This window comes from Platalea leucorodia, assembly GCF_965183815.1.
Source record: "Platalea leucorodia genome assembly, chromosome: 6".
In the NCBI taxonomy this organism is placed as follows: Eukaryota; Metazoa; Chordata; class Aves; order Pelecaniformes; family Threskiornithidae; genus Platalea; species Platalea leucorodia.
In genome coordinates, this window is record NC_138828.1 from 1,907,920 (window position 1) to 1,928,862 (window position 20,943).

The following is a 20,943-nucleotide window of genomic DNA, read 5'->3' on the forward strand; positions in this document are numbered from 1 at the left end:
GCCAGCCATCTCATTCCCTAGCTGGTATTTCATTAGTGCGGGACATTCCTCCCCTCCTCCGCCCTCGTACTTACCTGCTGAAATTAAAGAGAAGCCGCTCAAAGACAAGGACAGGTCCTGTGCTGCTCAAAATGGTGAGTGGCTGACCCGCAAAAAGGCAAAATATCGCACCGGTGACGGCTGTGCCCAGGAAGCTCTCCAACACGCCCTGCGGTAGACACGGGAGAGAAGTCAGTTCTGCTGAATAACCCTTGCCATTAGCACTGCTGCAAGAAAACGAGCAGTTACATCAGTGACGGGGCGCGCGCTGGGCGCCGGTGTGCCCAAGACTAAGGGAAGACCCTCTTCTGCCCTCCCCTGCAGCTGCACGCAAAGATGGGTTCGTCCCACGCCACTCACAGCTCCTCGGGGGACCCAGCGACCCCCTTGTTATTTCTGAGGCCCAGAGTTTAATACCACCATACCGTACTCGAGATTTGACGGAGGGAGGAGAGCGTTTTCGAGGACCGCTGAACGGCTTTGAGAACTCCTTGAACATCTCCCAGGGCTTTGACAGTAAGGATAGAGGTCTGCAGGGCTCTTCCAACAGACCGGGCAGAGCACGGCTAGAAGACAGTGCTGACACCCTCCAGCACAACCGAGCGTGGGATTTTTACTTCTCCGATTGAGCAGACACTCTTTCTAGATGAACAAGATGCCTCTCTTTCAAGTAACTCTTGTAGTAAGTGAGACACAAACCAAACGAGGCTACTTCATCCAGCCATCACGTGTTGAGAGCCAAGTTCATCAGATCTCACCAGCAAGTAATAATTCCGTATTTAACGGGCTCTGCAATTACCTTTGGCACGTGTGGCAACACGGCTGCGATGGAGAAGGATCACAGAGCGTGCTTGATGCATTCTTGGATTTTCATGTCCAACTATAGCTGGACAATATTTACTTTTAAAATGCAAAATGTAGATGAAATATAAATGGCAATAACATGTCATTATCTCTCCAGGAACACCTCCCCAGATTTAAGCACCGGCTTACGTGCTTCCGAATCAGCAGCCTCATTAACACTGCATGTGCTGAGCAACCAGCAATGAACGGCACGTGCAGATCCTTCTCTCCATCCGTGGCAAACTGCAGGGTCGAGGCTACCGTTTTTCTGACTTATCGGTGGCAATGGGAAGGATTTAATTTGAGTTTTGTGGCTCTCTTTGTCGGAAAGACCCAAGCTACTGTTCACACTGAGGAAAGTATATTCATACTGTCATACGTCAAAGCAGTATGTTACTATATAGAACAGAAGATTATTTTTTTTTTTATCTACTAAGTTACTAGCAGAACTTTCTCTAAAGCAATCATAAACTATTTTTCTGGCCACAAACACGCTCTCCAAACACCAGTGGCCGAGCGCTGTTACCGCTGGGTAACGAAAGCAGCAGCGTGCCAGCTGCGCGGGGAAGCAGAAGGTGAGGAAGGTTTAAAAGCTGCCCGCTCCTGACACACATTCAGTCACTCGTCCGTCTGGACGAGCTGCTGCGGAGCGGACAGGAACAACCTTGCCTTGGCAGGAGGGGATGCCCTTGGTCCACGTCCAAGTGCTTTCGGCGATGCCCACCACCAACAGCCGCGGCCCTCGCAGGGATCAGCGCGAGGGAGACCCGCCGGCTGCGACGCCCCGCAGCCTTCCCACGAGGACTGCGCCGGCTTTTACAGGGGATGCGGACGGGAGCCTGCGAGCCTGTGCTCGCTGCCTTTGGGGGACTCGCGAGGCTGCGACAACTGCTCTCGGGGCAGGGATCGGCGCTGGCAGAGCTGATCCCCTCCGCTCCTCCCGCATTACTCACGGAGAGGGCCCTCGCGGCCAGCGCATCTGGAATCTCTTTTCCCTGCATTCTTCCACGTGTCTGTAGCTAAGAATAGTGTCTTTTCTCAGAAATATAACGCTCTGAAGTGAGCTTTTAAAGAAACGTTGCCCGTGTCAGGCTCGCCGGGGCAGGCCGCGTGGGACGGGTGATTTTTAGTGCCTGACCCAGCGGCAGTCACATAATTTTTTACACGAAACAAGAAGCACGATCTGTGATGTGGTAGCCCCAAAAATGCTGTTTTCTATGAGGACAAAACGTCTGGGGGAAAACTCCTAGGTGCCACTCCTCAGCTGCAGAAGCTGGCGTAACCTTCCCTCGCGTTTCTGAGTATAGAGATTCGGTGCAGCTTGTGCTCCGAGATGTCTTACAGAAAACCACGCTTCCAAACTCTTCCCCACGGCAGGAATGTGCAACGGTTTGAGCAACGCTCGACGTGAACCTGGTCTCCAATCCCACCGAGCAGCTCCCCGGAGGAACAGCTCCAACTGGGCGCCTTGGGACGCTTCGCTCCGGCTCTGGTGCTACAGGGGCATTCGAGCATGAAGAATGCACAATTTTGCTCTTCTGTTAAAAAAACCTGCAGCCAAAACCCTTTCCAGGTTCCCGCAGCAGCCAAGAGACCTGATGCCTTTTCAAACAAGGACGGGACACAAAGGTTTGTTGAAGGGAGATGGCAAAAGAAAAGCCGGTTGTGCCCAAACTCTCTAAACCTCTGATCCACCAGTGAACTGTTCAGAAAACCTGCTGGTACTTCAATTTTAAATCGGTAACTACATAAAAACCAGTAAATTCAACGGGTCGTTGTATGTGAGAAGCAAGTAACTGTTGAAGTGCACAAATCAGAAAATAATAGACAATGTTTTCCTGCATTGAGCCTTGGCTATGTTGTAAAGTGAGCGGAGGGATTTGGTTTTTCCAGTAACTCAGTGATGATTTTCCTGCACTTTCCTCCACTTCTGTGAGCTGAAGTTTAATGGCGAAGCGGCTGCGGGGAGCGGGCGGGCCCATCCGCAGCCCCCTCCTTGCTGCCAGTGCTCCTCTCGGCCGACAGCCCCAACTCCCTCCTCCCCGAGCCCAAACCCCTGCGGAGCAGGGGCCAAAGCATGCGACAGGGCTCGCGTCTCCGCTCCTGCTGCTGCTCCCGGAGGTTTGGTCATGAACGGCTACGCCGTGTTTATATTTGCCGCCGAGCTTCCCCGTTACCGAAGCGGCGTTCTTAACCGCAGAGCGTCAATGGTTTCCCTTTTCAACACGGAGAATAAATCACGGAGCTCAAAACAGACTGTTCCTGCAGCTTTCATAGAATCACAGAATCGTTAAGGTTGGAAAAGACCCTTAAGATCATCGAGTCCGTTCTAGGGACTTCTTTTTCTCCAAGCAACAGGAAAACTCAGACTGGATTTCACCTACTGCAGAGAAAACTACGGACTAAAGGCAACCTGCGTTTTCCTTCTATCTTCCCCGCCGTTGTGCCTCCCCCCTTACGCGGCTCACAGCCTCAGACGTACTTTGGCAAAACGAGACCGTCACGTTCAACAAACGAATACCATTTTAAATCAGAGGAAGGCTGCGCACTCAGATATAATCCCATCGAGAAGGTTCGTGAGGTTCTTGGGAGAATAACCTCACCCCAGCAGGAGCGGTACGAAACGAAACACGTTTATGCACCCGTCCCTGGCAGGTGGAAGACGGCAGAGGGGTCCCCCAGGAGCACAGGGGTTATCGGCTCTTCTCCTGGAGGCCGACCTTCTTTTACCACCCCTCTCCTTCCCCGGTGCCCGCCGTGCAGCCTGGCAGCACAAAGTCTCCCAAGGGAAGAGGGGCAGCAGCAAAAAACAGCCGCAAACTATGAGCGAGGCCGCGCGCGGCTACGCCGCCAAGCGCATCGGGCAAGGCCGGCAAAAGGCCTCCCCTTGCAGAGCTGGCGCCCGCGATCCAGCAGCCAACCCAAAAGACAGCAAATGCCTGTGTCTTACTCCAAAAACACATCCCGGTGCAAGCAACGGGACTGTCACTGCTTAATGGGGCAGGCACCTACCGTCTGTCAGACGAATGACGTCTTTTCCAACGTCCTGAAATGCAAGGTGCTTCTTTTTAAAAAAAATTTTTTTTCTTTTTGGTGACCCTTAAGAAACTAAAGTCAATTTCAGTGGCAAAAAAAATTATTTTGCGACTTCGTAATAAATGTTCATGGGATACAAAGGTAACAGAAAAGACTTTTGGACACAGTAAAGTGATTACATGCACTGGATTTGGAATTGGGTAACATTTCCCCTTCCTCCCCCTGCATGAAAGACTGCACCTCGTACGGACGCGGAGCAGACAGAAGAGGGATGCTCGCTGCTGGATCCTGCAGGCCTTTCCCTTCTCCGCTTCCATTTGCTACTATTTCTTTTTAACATTGTGCATCACGCATTTATTTGCATGACTGCTGCGGAACTGAGTTTCGGAAGGGGTAAACTGTATCTGTACAGGGGAGAGGGAAGCCTGGCACTCCGGCAGCTCCCGAATCTTACTCTAGCCTGTAATTTATCACAGGGAAGCGCAGAGCTGCTGATAGGTGCCCCCCTTTTCTATGGTTTAATTAAACCGACTTAAATTAATAATTCAGTCATTGTCACTACGAGCTTAATTATTGTTCGGAGATTCAACGTGGCTGCACAGAATCTACCTAAACACAACCTCCTGTGTTTTCTTCCTCTTCAAAAAGCCCAAGGGATACTAAAGCGCTCTGCTAGAGCGTAATTCTGCTCCAGGCAAACGTGAAGGACCTACAGCAGTTAATACACAGTCCCTTTCCTTTCGGCTTCATCTAAAACCGAGCCACCCTTTTGTCTTCACTGCTGCCCCAGCCTGTCTCTGGGCCTGCAATATGCTTCTCAGGATCTGCTCTTCCACGATTATGAAATTGGTCTTTCTAAAGAACTCGCACTCTTTTCCCGTGTCACATCTCCTGATTTACTCGCTTTCCTGTGAATCTTAGGATTTTCCTTTCACCAGAGAGGCAGGAGCCCAGGGACTGCAAGAGTCGCGCAGAGGACACAGTGCTACGCTCCGATGACGTGGAAAGTCTGAATCAGACTCCCTAAATTAATTGGACTGAACGGTACAAGCGAGACACAAACACAGCGAGTAGACCAGAGGAACTTCTCTATATAGAAGGAGCAAGGACCTTCTCTGTCGCCTGGCCATCTTTCAAACACCATTTAAGGTAACTGCTAGTACAATTTTTCAAAGGACAGCCGTCCGACAGCAGAGCAAGCAAGCCAGCCTTCAGTGGAAACACAGGATACCTCTATTCATTGTACCCAGAATTCAAGCTTTGTCGGTGGCCAAACGCCCCTCTGATCGTGGACAGCAAAAGGCAAACGACCTATTTGTTGCTTCTGAAGGCTCTTGCTAACCTGCATGTTTTCCGTAGCGTCGCCAAGCAATCCTCCAAAAGTGATAGCGTTGGTCACCGTGGCCAGGTAGATGAAAAGAATGGCTGAGAGGGCTTGAATATTTAAAGCATCGTAGAAGTCGCTGGCGAAGAACGGTGCCTTCCTCTTGATGTCTTTGATTAAGCCGCCACAGAATCTGAAAAAACAAGCAAGAGAAGACTCCTGCAAAATGTTTTACAGTGAAAGTCCCCAAGATAGGCAATCAGAAACACCATCAGAAATGAAGTATTATCTGAAAGGAGCCAGATCGTCACTTTATGGGATAGTCTTATCGCAGCTGCGACGGTCCAGGGATGCCACCGAGATAATTTTGTAAAGAAAGGAAATATCTTGAACGTGCGATGCAGTTGGAAAGAGACAAATTTCAGGAACACAAGCCCAACTTCTGCTGAAAGTAGAAGTTTGCATTTCAGGAAGCTTGCCTGTTGGCTTTTTTCCCCCCAACTATATTGGTTGATGTAATAAAACCTATTAACTCCAGTCTAAATCCCTGCCTAAATTTCTCCACGTGGCAGACGCAACGGTTGGGTGAGCCAAACAATCTGCTAAATGGAAAAATGCTTCAAACTGTTAACCAGAAAAAGAACTAGAAGTAAAAACGCAAGTAAGCAAAATCATCCTGGAGAACAAGAGAGCTCCACTTGCAGACATATCCTTTTCGTACAATCCGAGACAAGACAGCATTTAAGTCTTACAAACGCCACGTGGCTCTGACCCTGCCAGCGTGGAAAATGGTTGTGGTTTGCCCCTTGTTCCCGTGCACACGGTTCACCACCAACGCCAGGACTGTTCGGACACGCCGTACGCAGAGAGGTACGCGGCAGATCGGCATACATTACTTTCTGACCCAGAATCAGGACGTATCGACTGCCTTGTACACACCAACGTCTAATTTCAGACTTTTCTCCTAGAATTTAGATGTTCTATTAGAATTAAAAAAAAATATACAGTGGGAGCGAGGGCACAATGCCACCACGAAAACCTGCGCGTTGACCCTGAAACGCTGAGCACCCTGTTTTACGGCCACCTGAACTGCGTTCCCACTCTAGTTGACTTTTACGTGCCACACAAGCGGAGTAATAAAGCAGAGCGTAAGGCCTCGGGCTCTGTTACCTTCTGTATTTCTATCCCATAAAAGCCTTCATCCGTGCAATTCAACTACAACAGGAATGCCTGGAAAAGGGAACATCTCTGCTTTTGGCTAAAGCGCTTCCAGCAATCCGAATGGGAACAGAAGCTGTACCTGCCACGTTTGCATCCCTTACAGTTCGTCTCACTTCACAGACTTTCAATCAGCAACACCTACCTGGGCCTTCTTTCATTTTTGGGCGCCTCATTTAAGACGCTTTGCTGAGGCTGGACGTTCAGAAGCCTTCAGAGAGTCTCAAGCTGGGCACTAAAAACCTCGGGACACGTTTCGGGGTCCCAGCTCAACCTATACCAACAGTACGTCGGGACGGAAAGCAGAAGGGGCGAAACGCTCCTGCAAGGGAAGCGTTGCCACCTTGCTTGGATCACCCCAGGTGCGTCACGCCGAGCGGTGCGGTACTGACCTGCCAGTCCGTTGCAGTTCTTCGCAGTCCCCGTGGCCCCCGCCGCCGTGTCCTCCGTCATGAGGCGTGTCTCCATTCATCTGCAGATTTTCTCCACCGGAGTACATGTTTTTCCTAGGCAAGAGGGCAAGCCAAACTGAGGCTCGCTGCATTGCTTGGCGGCTCCACAAAACAAAATCCACACGCAGTTCCTCTGAACAAGTGTTACACAGCCTCTCCTGAGGCCGTGTTGTACAAAGGAGACCAGAAGGCTGACCGGCTGGCCGCCAGAGTGGAACGTAGCGTGCCAGAAAGACCAAGCAGAACCCCAAAGAGTCTGCATAACCCCTATGTATGGTATTATACGCCCTCAACATCACCTCGAAGGGTACAGAACTGCAAGAACATCCTCATTCCAGGTGTTAAGCAAGACCTGAAAATATCTCTAGTACTTTCTACATACGGGCAGATGCAGGGCACTCTGTAGTTGCTCAGGAACCCCGGTGTACCCAAAGCACCGGCTCTTCCCATCACCTTTTCAGAACGGAGGCACGCCATCCTTCATCGCAGAGCTAAACCTGCCCGTCTCTCGCTATTACCTTTTATCTGAAGAAGGAAGAGACTTGGGGGGCTCTATCCTAATGGCTGGGTCCCACTCCCCCGGGGGGAGCACAATGACTTCATCCAGGAACTCATCGATGCCAGCGATCAGGTCCTGCCGGTCCTTGGCTTTATAGGCAATGTCGTGGAACACCTGCAAGGAAAAGCGAGACTCCGTGTAGAAAAGCTCTGCATTTTCGGTAGCCCAGACTCCAGAGGCAGCTATCGAGTTTTATTCCCAAAACCCAAATTATTCATTGTCAAAAAGCTCTCAAAAGGTATCAGGACACGTGGCAACGCGGCACAAGGGTGTGTGAACCTCAGGTAAGCCCTTTCCTTCGGTTGGTCATTTAATGACAGAGATTCTTTTCGTGCAGGCATATTTCCAATTTTTAGCAAAATGTACATTTCTAACCCTTTAAAAACATGTTACTAAAGCAATTATCCATTTATTTTATCCAAAAAAAAGAGTCTTCCTATAAGGAGTTTCAATCGTACTTTGAGAAGACACTTTTACAAAGCCACAAAAAAAGTGTCAATCCTGTTTTTAGGAAAAGTCTATCAAAAATAGGTTCGTTTTCAACCCCGTGACATAGAAACGATGACAGTATTTACTCAAAAATAAGCAGCACAAACTAGTTTTACTGAACGGCCTAGGATTACCGACGAAGAGCGAATGAGAGAAGAGGGGGAAAAAGAGCATTAATGCTGAATTTTACAGAAATCTTTTGGACTACGTGGAGTGAAGGTGGATCAGCACACCTGACAGACTTCATAAGACGGTCGGTGGTAAGGAGGAGGACTTTGGGGCTATGGAAACGAGAGCATTGCTCCAAGCAGCAGAACGACAGAAAACAGAAGAGTGAGCAGTAATTAAGGGAACCGTACGACAGCAAAACAACACAAGGAGAAAGCAAGCGACAAACGTAACGTCAATCAGCCCCGGACGCACAGAGCCCAAGGGACACTGGAAGAAAGAAGCCGTAAATGAATACTGAAAGCCCAGTCATCTCATAGAGGTCTATGATTCGCGAGTAATTGCTAGCTACTCATGGATAATATATAAGCACTGCCTGAATAAGAAGTGCTCTGGGATACAGCGCAACGCACAACAGCATGCCCTGGGTGTAACCATTTCGGCGGTCATTACCTGGAACGTAGCTGCGGGTTGCCGTGATCGTGCAACGCGACACAAGGCGCACACCGCGGCAAGATTAATTCGAAGATTAATTCGCAGTCTATTTGAAAGAGCAATTGCTAGCAGGAAAATACACACGATAGACAAAAACTTCCTATAGTCATGCTTTTATAAAAACACGAAGCCAGATGAAATAATTATGTAAACAGATGGGATTAGGAGGTGACATTTGGCTATTTCAGCTTTATGTGTATGCCCATTCCCATCGACCATGCTGGAGGAAAGGACATCATTATTAGCTAATGAAGTCAAACCTGGGAGAACTCATTTCACACTGGAGATGTCGAGACACCTACCTCATCCGACATCAGAGTGGCGATGGCTCGGCCGATCTCATGATAGGACTTCGCTTTGCCCTTCGGTCCCAGCAGAATGAAGAGAAATCTGCCAAAACGAACAGATTGTTCTCATTTAGGATAGCAAAACGGACCGCTTATTGCTTCTATCGAGACAGAAATTCAACTTTAAAAAGTTGTGGCCCCCGTTAGAGATCCAGAGGCTGCCAGTGGCCTCCAGCTAACTTGGGAGCAGAGCTTTCACCCTGCAGCCCATCAGGCAAGACACTACCCAGAGCTTTTGTCCCAAAAAGCCTTCAAGTAGCCTTGAGACCACTATGGCCAAACGCTATCACAGCCCTACGCAGAAGTCGCTACGATCCAGCAACCTCGACTTCAGGATGAGGCGAAGGAAGGACGTTCTTCCAGCGCCCGGCACCTGGAAGCGACCTACGCACGGTGGGTGCAGCTCCAGCGCAAAGCGGTTGAGAATCCATCTCCTGTGCGCCACAGAAAGCCCATCCACCTCCACGGTGATTTATTTGATCAACTTGTATGACCTGAATTTCTGCTCTGAGTATACAATACATACCAGAGACCTGTAAGCCCACCTGATGGCTTCATAGTCACTGCTTAATTCTTAAGCAGGCAACTTGATTCCTGAGGTGTAAACCTATTCCTACGGTAGGCCTTCCTACGGTAGGCACCATCAGAGAGGGTGGCTACATCTACAAGGTATTAGGAGTTAATTTCTTACGTGATCTCTTTGGGCAGCAACTGTAACCAAGTCACTGCTAATGAGTTTGAAAAACACCGTGACACGAAACTTATTGGAGATAGGAAATTACTGCCCTTGATCTTTCCTGCCCTTGCTTTTGTCAGTGCTAATGTGCTATGAATCAGGACTGGCCTACGTGACAATATGTTCTAATGAGATTCGTTAATGGAAAAGGCTCTACGTGGAAAACGCATGCTTCTGCCAATAAAATTGTCTAGCAGTTGCGCCAGGATAGCGGGAACGCTGGTGAAAGGTGGCTGGGTTTTCCAACCTCTTAATTGACGCTCATTAGAAAAAGTTTGAAGTGCGGCCTCAAGGTTGGATCTTCAAAGGTACCTAGGTCCTCCCGGCCTGGAATGAAAAATTAAAAAAAAAAAAAAAAAAAAAAAAAAGATACCACCATTCAAATAATAGTTAATTTAGGAAAGACCTAAGCCTTATCTTAGCCACTCCCAGTTCCTAACCTGAGTTTTGTACGCAAGGCCGAGGTTATCAATGCTGAAACAGTAAAAGCCATTACCTCCTGGAGAAATACTCTTACTTTAAAACTGATTTCACGCTGTAGACAGGTGCCAAGCTGGCAGCTACTTACTCACGCAGCATCTACGGCCTTGGCTGCAGAAACGCAAGCTTCCTATAAATCCCCTGCTCAGATTTGTCGCAGAAAAAATTATTTGGTTCATGGCTGCGGCATGAAAATACATCTGTCTTCAAGCTCGCTTCTCTGCCTTGCCAACTGGCTTGCTAAGAAAGCCCTGTTACTTCTGTTGGCCATCTCACACAGTGGCCAACATTTGGTGGCCTGTGGGATTTCAATGGAGACCATCGTGCCGGTTTGACGGGGTTGTTTCAAGCGTTCAGCCTGAGCTGGACTAACTATTGACCTTGAGATAAAAGTCTCTCTCTCTCACACATCAACTCATCCTTGCAATTAGCAACCAAAGTAGTCACATGGCAGGAGACCAACTTCTCCATTTCACCTAATTTAGCAAAGACTCGGAATTACTGGGGCAATTTTCAGCAAACTCCCTATCAGCATGTGTTTCAAACAGAAACCCTAATATCTCCTCAAAACAACTTCAAAGCTTCCTGAATTAAGCCTTTTTTCCAATTACAGCCGTACCTTTCAATCAGTAATGGAAAATAAACACATTATAACCTTTAGTAAGCTGTCTCAACTAAAACCTTTTGCATTACTTCCAGCGTGAATTTGGGTTGGCTTCAATTTCCAGTCATAGATTTCGATTGTCTCTCATAGCTAGACTGAAGAACCCTCGATAATTAAATTCCTTTAAATATCCTCCCCTATCGATCCGGTCACCCGCAGCCATCTGTCAGTTAGGCTAAGCCATTTGAGGCTTTTCTCCTCTCTGTAGTCACTTGGACGGCTCTTCTGCGCACCTTCTCTGATGTATCAGCGTCTTCCTCAGGGAAATCATCCAAGAGCTGGCAGTTTTGTCAGTGCGAATACATAGATGAAATAACCTATGGCTACTTGGGAACTTTACGTGAGCCTGCTTTCCTGAGAAAATGAAGTTAGGAGCATTGAGTCAGGGGATAGGACTTCAGGTACGGACAAGACTTAGGAAAGGTGGAAGGATGATGGGGAGAACTGGGATTCTTGCTGTGGTTGAGGGAAAGGACACGGCACACACTTCTAGGCAACCAGGTTTCAGCGGTCCCAGCACTGACGGGATCACCTGCTATACCCAGGGATGGCCCCAGCCCTTGACCTACAGCATCACCCAGGAAAACCGGTACCCGGAGCACAGCTCTTCCACCTGTGCGCTCCGGCCCTGGCGGGAGAAGCTGACATGGGCCAAGTTAAAGCGCAGACGACCGGATTGCTCTGGGCCGTGGCGACACCCTCGTCCTTATTTGTCAACCTTTACCACGTTAACTATACGTTATCTCAAAAGCTGCCGATAAAATGTGAAACACAACAGGGTTGAGAGGTGTGACACCACCCCAGAAGTACCTCTCCCCTTACAAGCATTGTATTGAGTATTATTTTAGCTTCCTAAATCAAAATATCATGAGGTATTACATCAAATGTCTTGAAAGGTGTATTATATCCAAACAGTACTTTCCATTTAAGAAATCTAGAGTCCTATTAAAAAAGGGCATCAAATTAGTAGGACGGTATCCATAAATACATATTAATGGGCATTACTGACAGGAACACGTCCTCATCGAGTTCTTCATGAGGCTTTCAAGTGTTTTACTTCAGGTTCACAGGGAGGTGACTAAGCCAAACACGCCTAGGTCATGTCCTCTGCTCTCCTCCCACCTCCTGGAACACACCCCGTGTTTCACAAGTTATTATAAAACAACATTAAAGACAAGCTGTTCCTCAGCCAGCTCTTTTAAAACTCTAGGATGCAAATTACCCAAGGATATTAATTTAAAAAAAAAAAAAAAAAAAAAAAAGCTTCATAACTTCAGAAGCTGCTGCTCGGCAGTCGCCTGATGTTCCAGGGGAACGAGACTTTTCCACAACCATCTTCTGAAATAATTACGTCAGCTGGCTCTCTTCCAATGCAGGAGTTGCTGAATACTCTTGCATGTACTAAAAAGTTCACGAAAACAAGCAGCTTGTGACACTTTCTAAATTCTTTGTCCTGACTGATTCCGCTCAGAATTGCCTTCGGCATGTAGAACAAGACCTTTTCAAGGGCCGAATATTACAAACACAAAAACATGAATGCATTTTAGTGGTTTGGACCAGATTATCTTTGCATGCATTTAATATCGTTCAGTTATGAATACTTCCACCTAAGCAAGCCCTCCCTTCTGGTTGTGACATACTCCTCCTCTCCATCTGCCAAGAGGAGAGCCAGCACGGAATTCCTCTCCGCCGCACACAACGCACGCCGAGCCAGCAAACGTCCGTTTCTGATACTTAACGTTGCTAAGGATGCTTCAACGTGGAGAATGTGAGGTTCCACTTTGTATCACCGAACAAAATCCAGTGTTTCTCCCGAATGCTCTGGGCACCAGCTGACGGCCAGGGCTGATGGCCCTCAGACCCGGATACCTGCTCTTGAACTTTGTATGGCAGCACCGTCAAAGCACTCGAAATCCTTTGCTTCCAAGCTGATAACGAGCCAGAAATGCAATAATTCGTTATTCTGTTTTACCTAAAGCACTATTCCTCCTGTCGTTTTTGCACGCTTTACCCTTCTGGAGCAGATGATGACCGCTGACTGTGTATGATTCACCCGTTAATCGTACAGACTATGCCACCAAACCCAACAAGACTAAATTCATTCTCGCAGATGAGTAATTGCAATTCAAAACGGACAAACGTGCCCTGGCCAATGCATTATAAACCCAGCCAATGCACCTAGAAGATCTAAACGTAGCACCACCGCAATACTGTGTACAAGGCCAGTACCCTGGGGTTATGGACCGAACAACCTGCTATGAGCCAACACGACCCTCCTGGACCTTGGTGGGAGGCGACACCAGAGACCGCGAGGCAGAATTTCCATCTAGATGGCCCAAGGAGGCAACAAGGCTTTACGTGCTGTGCTTCTGAGAAGTTCGGCTAGAAATCTCTGTGAAATCCCATGAAGAGCACACTTAGGAGGCGGGGAGTGAATACAACACAGCCGGGCTCCAAAGTCAGTGCAGCACTAACGTTTTGCCATCCGTTTGGGACACCCTGCAAGAAATCCGTCATGTCCATGACTATCAAAGTTCCCATACGGGGTAAGGGTCGTGGTGAAAACTGTCCCAGGACCAAGCCTCACCATGGTCTCTTTGCAAGCTGACCATCAGTGCAGGAGACGAGGTTGTCCTGTGTCCTGTCCCCTGCCCCCGAAATAAAAGAAAGAAAAAAAAAAAAAAAAAAAAAAAAGAGGAAGAGCAACTAAAACAAGATTCAAGTTCAGCCTGCTCGTCCATGCCTATCTCTCAAATCTGGAGCAAGCAAGGGCAGCAACTCCATCAGGGTTAAAGGCACCTACACAAAGGAAACTCAGCAAGGTCCTGGAGAAAATGTTTTTGTTTTCGAGAGGCTTGGGGGGAAGCAGTCCCTCTGTTGTTGGACATCATCTGAGATGCCTGCAAGGCACCCAGCTTTCCCAACAGAGATGCGCCGATGGGCTCGAGGGCTGAAAGAACAACCTCTTGATGTACTTTTCCAGCAGAATCCGTGGCTTGGGGCACTGATGAAAGGAGCACAACTTGAGAGTGCAGTAACGAAAGGAGATGGTGAAGCGTTCGCTCTGTCTTCTGTTTCACACAGGTGATCCTTCAAGTTTTGGGCAACGTACCAACATCGCAGGCTTCTCACATAGCGTCCAACACATCAACGCAGACAGACAAAAGCAGTCCTCTGCTGCCAGAGCTCTGATTTCCCAGAGCAAGTCCTTCTGCTGGAAAGGCTGCTAAAGGACTCAGCCCTGAAAACCATTTCAATGCTGTAATTAATGAACAGGACACCCATTTCATCCTCACCGACGACGACGAAAAGATGCCTTTGCAGTTAAAAGCTGAAGTTAGGAGGCAAGGGAGGAGAATCTGACTCCTGGTTCTGCCACATGCTTCCTAAGTGACCTTTGGGCAAGTTACTTCACTTCATTTGAGACTTGTAGACGCAGGCAATTTCCCAGCACTACCTATTAGACTGTGCAAGTCTGTACAGCTTATCTCCAAAAAAATCTTTTCCTTGCTCATTCTTCATCTTTTTTCCCCATCAACATTATATTAATGCAGCAGACCTGGATACATAATTGCACATTTCTTTTATGAAAATAAAAAGCTACACCTACTGCGCTGTCCGGAGGAGAAGCAGCCGTACCCAAGCCATGGTGCAAGCACAGCAGCTGAGCCCTTGCCAAAAGGAGGAGTTCATAGCGCTGCGGAATTAGGTTCAACGTGAGAAAACCAAAGTCCTTAAAGGTTTTTTCAACCTGACCGGTAAAAAAGAAAACTCAACGCAGTGAAAGGCTGGGATCTCTATCCATTTCAGAGCCCTGATTTTTATTACTAGGGCTGTATGAAAACACCCTGCCGAGAGACTTGTCCTGGAGAGTTCATCGGATCTTGCTGATTTCTTTTAAGTAAAAATTTACTTTTAAGTAAGGGAAATACTTAAAATACTTAGCAAGGAAGCGTGAAGGAAAAAAATACACAGAAAACGTATGTATCCAAGGCAGAGTCATTTCTACACAGGAAATCTTATTTCTACAAAGCGTCCAAAATTTTCTAACTTACAAGAGAAATCCAAGCCAAAGAATGTGTGGAGGAAGAGAGAAAACAAACCAGAAGTAACCAACCCATTTAACTGGAAGTCTACATGTTGAATACCGCCTACCTTATGCACACAATAATCCCTTTTCTTTCTTTTGGGTCAACGTGAATAAACCAAAACAGGGCAGGGACTAGAGATATCACGAGCCTTTCACCTCCGCGGGGCTTGGCGTCATATTCGCTTCTACGTCGCAAGACTGTGGCGACGTCCTCCGCGCCCGGCTGACGGCTGCAGCCGACAGACGGATTCTCAGCTCGTCTAACGAAAGCGAGGGCTGCCCGCTCCCTGCAAACCCTGCCTGGTGACCCCTTGGAGAAGCAAAACCTCAAGGTGGCTTTCCCCATCCCTCTGCCACCGACCCAACAAGCCCTGGGACCATCCCCTCCTTAGGGCAAGGCGCCTTGCTGGCAGCTGGGATGCATTCGGTGCATCTGCAGTTGCTGAAGAGCACGAGGTTTTGACCCAACGCAGCGCACCCGGATCGCTGTGCAAAGGCACCTCCAGCAGCGCACGTGGCCGCGGGAATAGACGGCCACGCGAAGGCCACCTCCCCTCTGCGTTACAGACCAGCCTGCCCGCAGCCCCGTGCTGGTTATGTATTTTTGTATATGTATATGTATTTACCTATATATTGATGGGTGCGTAGCCCCCCACCTGCCCCACGTAAAAACCACCTGCTGCTTTCTAAGGAGAGAGGCAGATGCAGGTCACGCCATAGTTACTCGACAGACCTGGGTCGCCGTCCTCCTGCAGCAACCCACAGCACTGAAACGTTAGCTCAGGTTTATTGAGAAACCCCAGGTGGTTTTGCACTGCCTAGCTTTGATGGCGTGCTTTTGACAATTTTACCAGGAACTCGATAATTTAACAAAATAAAAGGAGAAGCCCCGCGGGAGAGAAGGGGGGGGCACCCGCAGGCTCCAGCTGCAGCATCTTGCGGAGCCCGCGGGCTGTTAAGCGCAGGTCCCCAGCGGGAACGCCCACCGCGCGAGACGGCCGAGACTGGGCGCTGACCGAGGAGACGCTCCATCATAGCTCGTCTGGGCCCTGACGGGATTGCCTTGATTGAATTTCACAGGATGCAGCTATAGCAAATGGCTCTTCATTACTCACAAAAGCCATCTAATGAGCCTCCCTGCTTTGATTAGGGCTAGCATTTGGTTTGGAGGACAGCAAATGGATAATACTATTTCCTGGAAAAAATGTTGGCGTGGAAGGACATATTGTCTTGATTAATGCTATTGAGTAATGAGGTCGTTCAGCAATCCTAGATCTAACTTCCTGGCTCCCGCCACAAAACAAACAATACTTAATTTTACATCTGCTGAAAAGCATTCGGGGATGTGTTTATAAAAAATGAGTAAGAGGGATTAGACTTGGAAGCTGAAATACTTAAGTATACAGAGCCCAGCTGACGAATGAAGAATAACCTTTTCTACCACGAAGCCCCGTTTATCTCCCCCTACTCCTACCAGAACACCCAGCGTGTGCGAGCAGTTGTTGACGTGGTTATTGTAAGGAGCACCTCCTCACCTTTCAATACCAATCATTTTTACCGTTCTTACCTCGGCGGGGTGTTTGGGTCTACATGGAGCAAAGACACACCGCATACCGATGTTCTGGGCGTCTAGGCCGATAATTTTTCTCTACTATGTCACAGGATAAACAATATGCAATTGTGTAGCTGAGGGTAACATTGCTAAGGGTTCAAACAGGACTTTAGCTTTGCTATTCTGGTAGATGTACGCACTCGCTGTACAGACGGTTATGCGTATTCAAGCAGTGAATTCAAATATTTAAGAACGTAAGACAGATTCGTATTTGTGAGCCTCAGATTAATTTGCAACATGAGTCACAATAAATAAAGTATTTATATGACATTTGTCTTTGAACCACTGTGCGTTACAAAGCAGCATACAGTGTGACCACCCCGACAGAATTGTACGTCCCGGTTTACCCAACTTTGGTTTTTTTGCCCCAGCAGGGCCAGAACTGCACCCTCCATCGAATAAGAGTTTTTAAGAGGAAAAATATGTACTGCAAAAACATGCAGAGGGCACCTGAGCTATGTACAGTGTGTGCTGGGAGGATCATAAGGGGCAGGAAAAAAGCCCCAGTAGTTAAAAGTTCCCACTGATAGTGCCCTTTACTGCTAAGTTGTTTTTAGTGTGTTGGTGTAACGTTTGTGCATTTTACAGCTTATATCTTATAACCAAATTCAGGATCTGAAAATTATGAAGCAGCTACAGTGAGTTTTGTTACTTTACACCAATAACCCTGACCGTTATGCACGTCACACGATGGAAAGCAACGGAGAATGTCTTCTTCTGGCCTGGGGTTTTTGATTTAGAAGGTGGAAACGCCGTTTCCAATTCCTGTCCTCTGCCTGGGGGCTGAATTCTCTTACCGGGTAGGTACGGGGACTTCAGTCAGAGCACCCAGCATGACCGCCTGCTGCAGCCGGACGAAGGCAATGAAAGGACTCTCCAGAAAGTCTACCTCCCCCACCAGCACGTTGGAGGCCTCGGCATCACGGGGCAGTTTCTTCATGAACTTATTCTTCAGCTGCATCAGTGAAAGAGGAAAGAGAAGAAAATTAAGTCTTGTTAGGCATGCAAACAGGAATGTGCCAACAAAATTTACCCAGTTTTCACCCACGTTCCTCAGAAGGTACCTTTGGCCAATATGTACCATCCCCACAGAGCCTACGGGGTCTGCGGTCGCTGCTACAGGAACGACTGGCCTGAGGAAAACTAACCCCAAAGGATGGACGCCAGGAGCTGGGCACCTGCATTTCGCTGAGTACATGTCTTTTCAAGCTCCAAGGGAAAGACTAAGCTTAGCGCAGGCTTTTAGGAGCACGTTTCCTACGCCTGTGGCTTCTGCCTTAATCTAAAATTTGCTTGAGGTTGTCCGAAGCCGTTGCTCCCATTGCCTGTGCAGGCCAGCACATGAGGAGTCGCTGGGCAAAAGCAGCAGGCGTGCTGGTTTTGAAACTACACCAATGTCTTAGTAACTGTCTAGGTGAGAGACCGGCTCGGTACTGCTTCCCACCATCACCGCCTGAGCCCTCAGCCCTCCCGCAGGCTGCTGCCCCCTGAGCACCGAGCAGGGAACGGCCGAAGGGGAACAGAGGAATGCGTGCCATCATTAGAGACCTTCTGTCCAGGTGAAACCCCCTTCTCAGTCCCTCTACAGAACGATGCCAGATGGCTCCTACATCCTTCACCTCCCAAAAATGTGAAGGAAGGGAAAGCCTTGGGAAGAAACAAAGTGAGAAGGGGCATCCGTGAAGAAGAGAGAAATCAGAGAGGGTTTCTGAGGAAAATAAAAGCACCGGGCCTGGACGGGGAAGCCAAGGTGGGAGCCGGGGAGATGAGGAAGAGGGTGGTTGTGAGCGGCACAGCCGGCCTCTGCGTGGGTGCTGAGCCAGGACGGGTTGGGTGGCGCAGGGAAGCCCCTCCAGACGCTCGCGGTGGGGCTCTGCCTTAACTGTTTCCCTCCTGACCAGGCTCCTCGCGCTCTGCTAGCCCAGGTATGGATACCAAGCAAGCGGTGCGTGTGTGTACGTATATATACCTCTCTCTCTCTATCTATATATATCTGTACCTCAACCCCAACTACTTCTTTGAAGTATAATCATATCCACCCTTAATGAATTTCTGTAATTTGTACAGCAGCAATACAACTACGCATGCAGAAGTCGAGGGTAAGGGCACTTTTTACAGAAGATCAGTAAGGAGGCAGGTAGCAGTAATGGCCGGTCTTCATCCTTGACTCTGACCGCACACAAAAAACTCCCTCCTCCGTCCCAGCCACGTAACTGAAATGCATGTAAAACCCCGCCACCGAAAGGCAGCTACCGAGGTTGCTAGTCACTGTGTAGCTAAAAGGCCTCCCGTGTTTCCACCGCCAATTAAACATCCATTGCTCTATAATCAAGTTACCGCAGCTGATGTTTTACCCTGCCACAGCAACTCCTAACTTGATCCCAACTCTGCCCTCTATCCCCTAATACCCTTCCGTCCGAGAGAAATTTTAAGACCCTCACACAGAAATGTAAGTAAATGAACTGCTACCACCTGGAGTACACACCTATCTACCACTCTGCCTGATCTGCCGAAAAACCAGTGCGGCCCAGGGGCAAAGAAATCCACTTGGGCAGAGCTACCCAAAATCCACCGCAGCTCGCAACACAGTCTGGCTCCACGAGCTCTCAGAAGCCCCAGAGCACACACTGACCGATGGCTGTCATATTTATGAACTAGAATACCTTAAATGCACCAGAAAAAAGAAAGCGTAGGGTAATTCCCCAACAGCATCTTTGTAACTTTAAATTGACGCTGGCAGTTGTTCACCACTTGGTAACGGATCCCTTGGAAGAACGAGCAAATGACAAAATGCTCGGACGCACGAGTTTTAGGGACACGCTCAGCAAAACCCGTCAAGGAAATCTGGTGCTCGTTAACGGAGAGCTTCCTCCAACACCGCTACACCGGGACTGCACAGCGCTGCAGCCAACGCAGCGTCACCTACGGCAGCCTGGAAACCAGCTCTGTGCGCTGGATCTAGAGACACCTACCCCGGCTCCTGCGTCGGGACGCGCACCGAGCCGTCTTCCGACTTGGCGAGGGAGAGCGCACGGAGCTAGGCATTCTGCTCCCCGCGCCTCGGCTCTTTCGGAGGGCCGTCTGCTCGCTGCGCAGGCGACGGGAAAGCCTCAGGTCCGGGAGCAGCACCGGGCGAGCCGACGTACGGTGAACCCACCAGCATGGGACTTCAGTCACGATACAAGCAGCGCTTCTAGAAACGCGGCAAAGCATCTGTTGTGTTATTGAACGGCGGGGCTCCAAACTGCAGGAAAGCGAGCTTAGAAGACGACCTATAAAGCCGTATTTATCCATTTCCAGCAATCCTTCCCACAGCATCCAAATGGTATCCGAGGTCCAATTCCGCGCTCATCACCATTAAACCAGAGGGCCAGAAGAAATCTACTGACCAGCATCGTTCTCATCAGCCAGCTGCCAGGGTTACTCTCATTTATAGGTCTTCCCCCAAAGTGTAGCTGTAGCTTCACGCTAAGAATAGTTCCTTAGAGCCTGAAGGTTATTTTTCTCATCTCTGCACCTGTGTACTGTAACTGTGCCACAGCGGACGCGAGCAGGCCCACAGGGCTTTGCAACATGCATCATCGAGCTGACAAAATAGTCAATAAGTCCAACTCTGGAGCAATGTCAGCAATATGTGATTTGATAATGGGAAAATACTGCTGCAGCAGCAGCTGAGTTTTAAAAATCAGCCTCTCCTGACTCTTCTCTGGTATCCTCCTGGCATCCGAAATCTCTTTAGCCTGGCAGAGGATTGCCTTTCTGCTAGGTTATTAAATTAGCTCAAGCAGGCCTGCTGCATGGCAGGGGGACCTGAGCAGCGCTGCTCTTACCCCGGCCTTCCCCGTAGCACCAGCAAAGCTCCTGCAGCCTTGCCGGGGGCACCAGTGACCCCATCTTACCCGCACCCCCCTGCCTGGCTTAGCACCCGCAGCCGGGGAGGGATTTCCGAGTGCCCTCGGATCCCAGACGGCTTTGTTTTCAACTTCGGCGGTGGCAGAATGAATTTGAGGCTGAAAGCTTTTGAAAAATCCTGCCCTTCGTTGGTTCCCACCCGCCTCCCCTCGCCCTGGGTGATCTCTGGAGATGCTCTGTGTTTGTCTGGCCGGGGCTGAATGGCGAGGGAGGAGGTCCTGCCAGAAGCACCGACGGGGGGGAGCACTCCACGCGGCTACGAATCCCTAGCCGGCTTCACCAGGCGGCTCCAGGAAGGAGGCAAATGGAAAAAGTCCCATGAAAAGGCATGAATCATTGATTCAGCAGGAAGAAAACGGCTGGAACAATCCTACTTCTGCACACTTCAGTTGGGATTAGAACCAGAGAAAATATTAAATAAGCATCAAGGAGCTCTGTGAAGGAAGCTTGGAAAAGCGCTACCAGTTCTTCCACAAATG

The 20,943-nt window shown here is 49.0% G+C and overlaps 1 protein-coding gene across 2 annotated transcripts in view; it reads right to left on the bottom strand.

The window, feature by feature from the left end:
• SLC4A4 (solute carrier family 4 member 4) overlaps positions 1–20,943 on the bottom strand; it is a 191,117-nt gene that overhangs the window by 36,718 nt on the left and 133,456 nt on the right. For both annotated transcript variants that reach the window (XM_082315604.1, XM_082315605.1), the window contains exons 8-13: positions 17,350–17,507; positions 8,926–9,013; positions 7,431–7,585; positions 6,853–6,966; positions 5,261–5,435; positions 75–208 (exon numbers count right to left, since the gene is read on the bottom strand). In XM_082315604.1, coding sequence (XP_082171730.1) covers positions 75–208; positions 5,261–5,435; positions 6,853–6,966; positions 7,431–7,585; positions 8,926–9,013; positions 17,350–17,507 — 824 coding nt within the window. The remainder of the gene's footprint in view (positions 1–74; positions 209–5,260; positions 5,436–6,852; positions 6,967–7,430; positions 7,586–8,925; positions 9,014–17,349; positions 17,508–20,943) is intronic.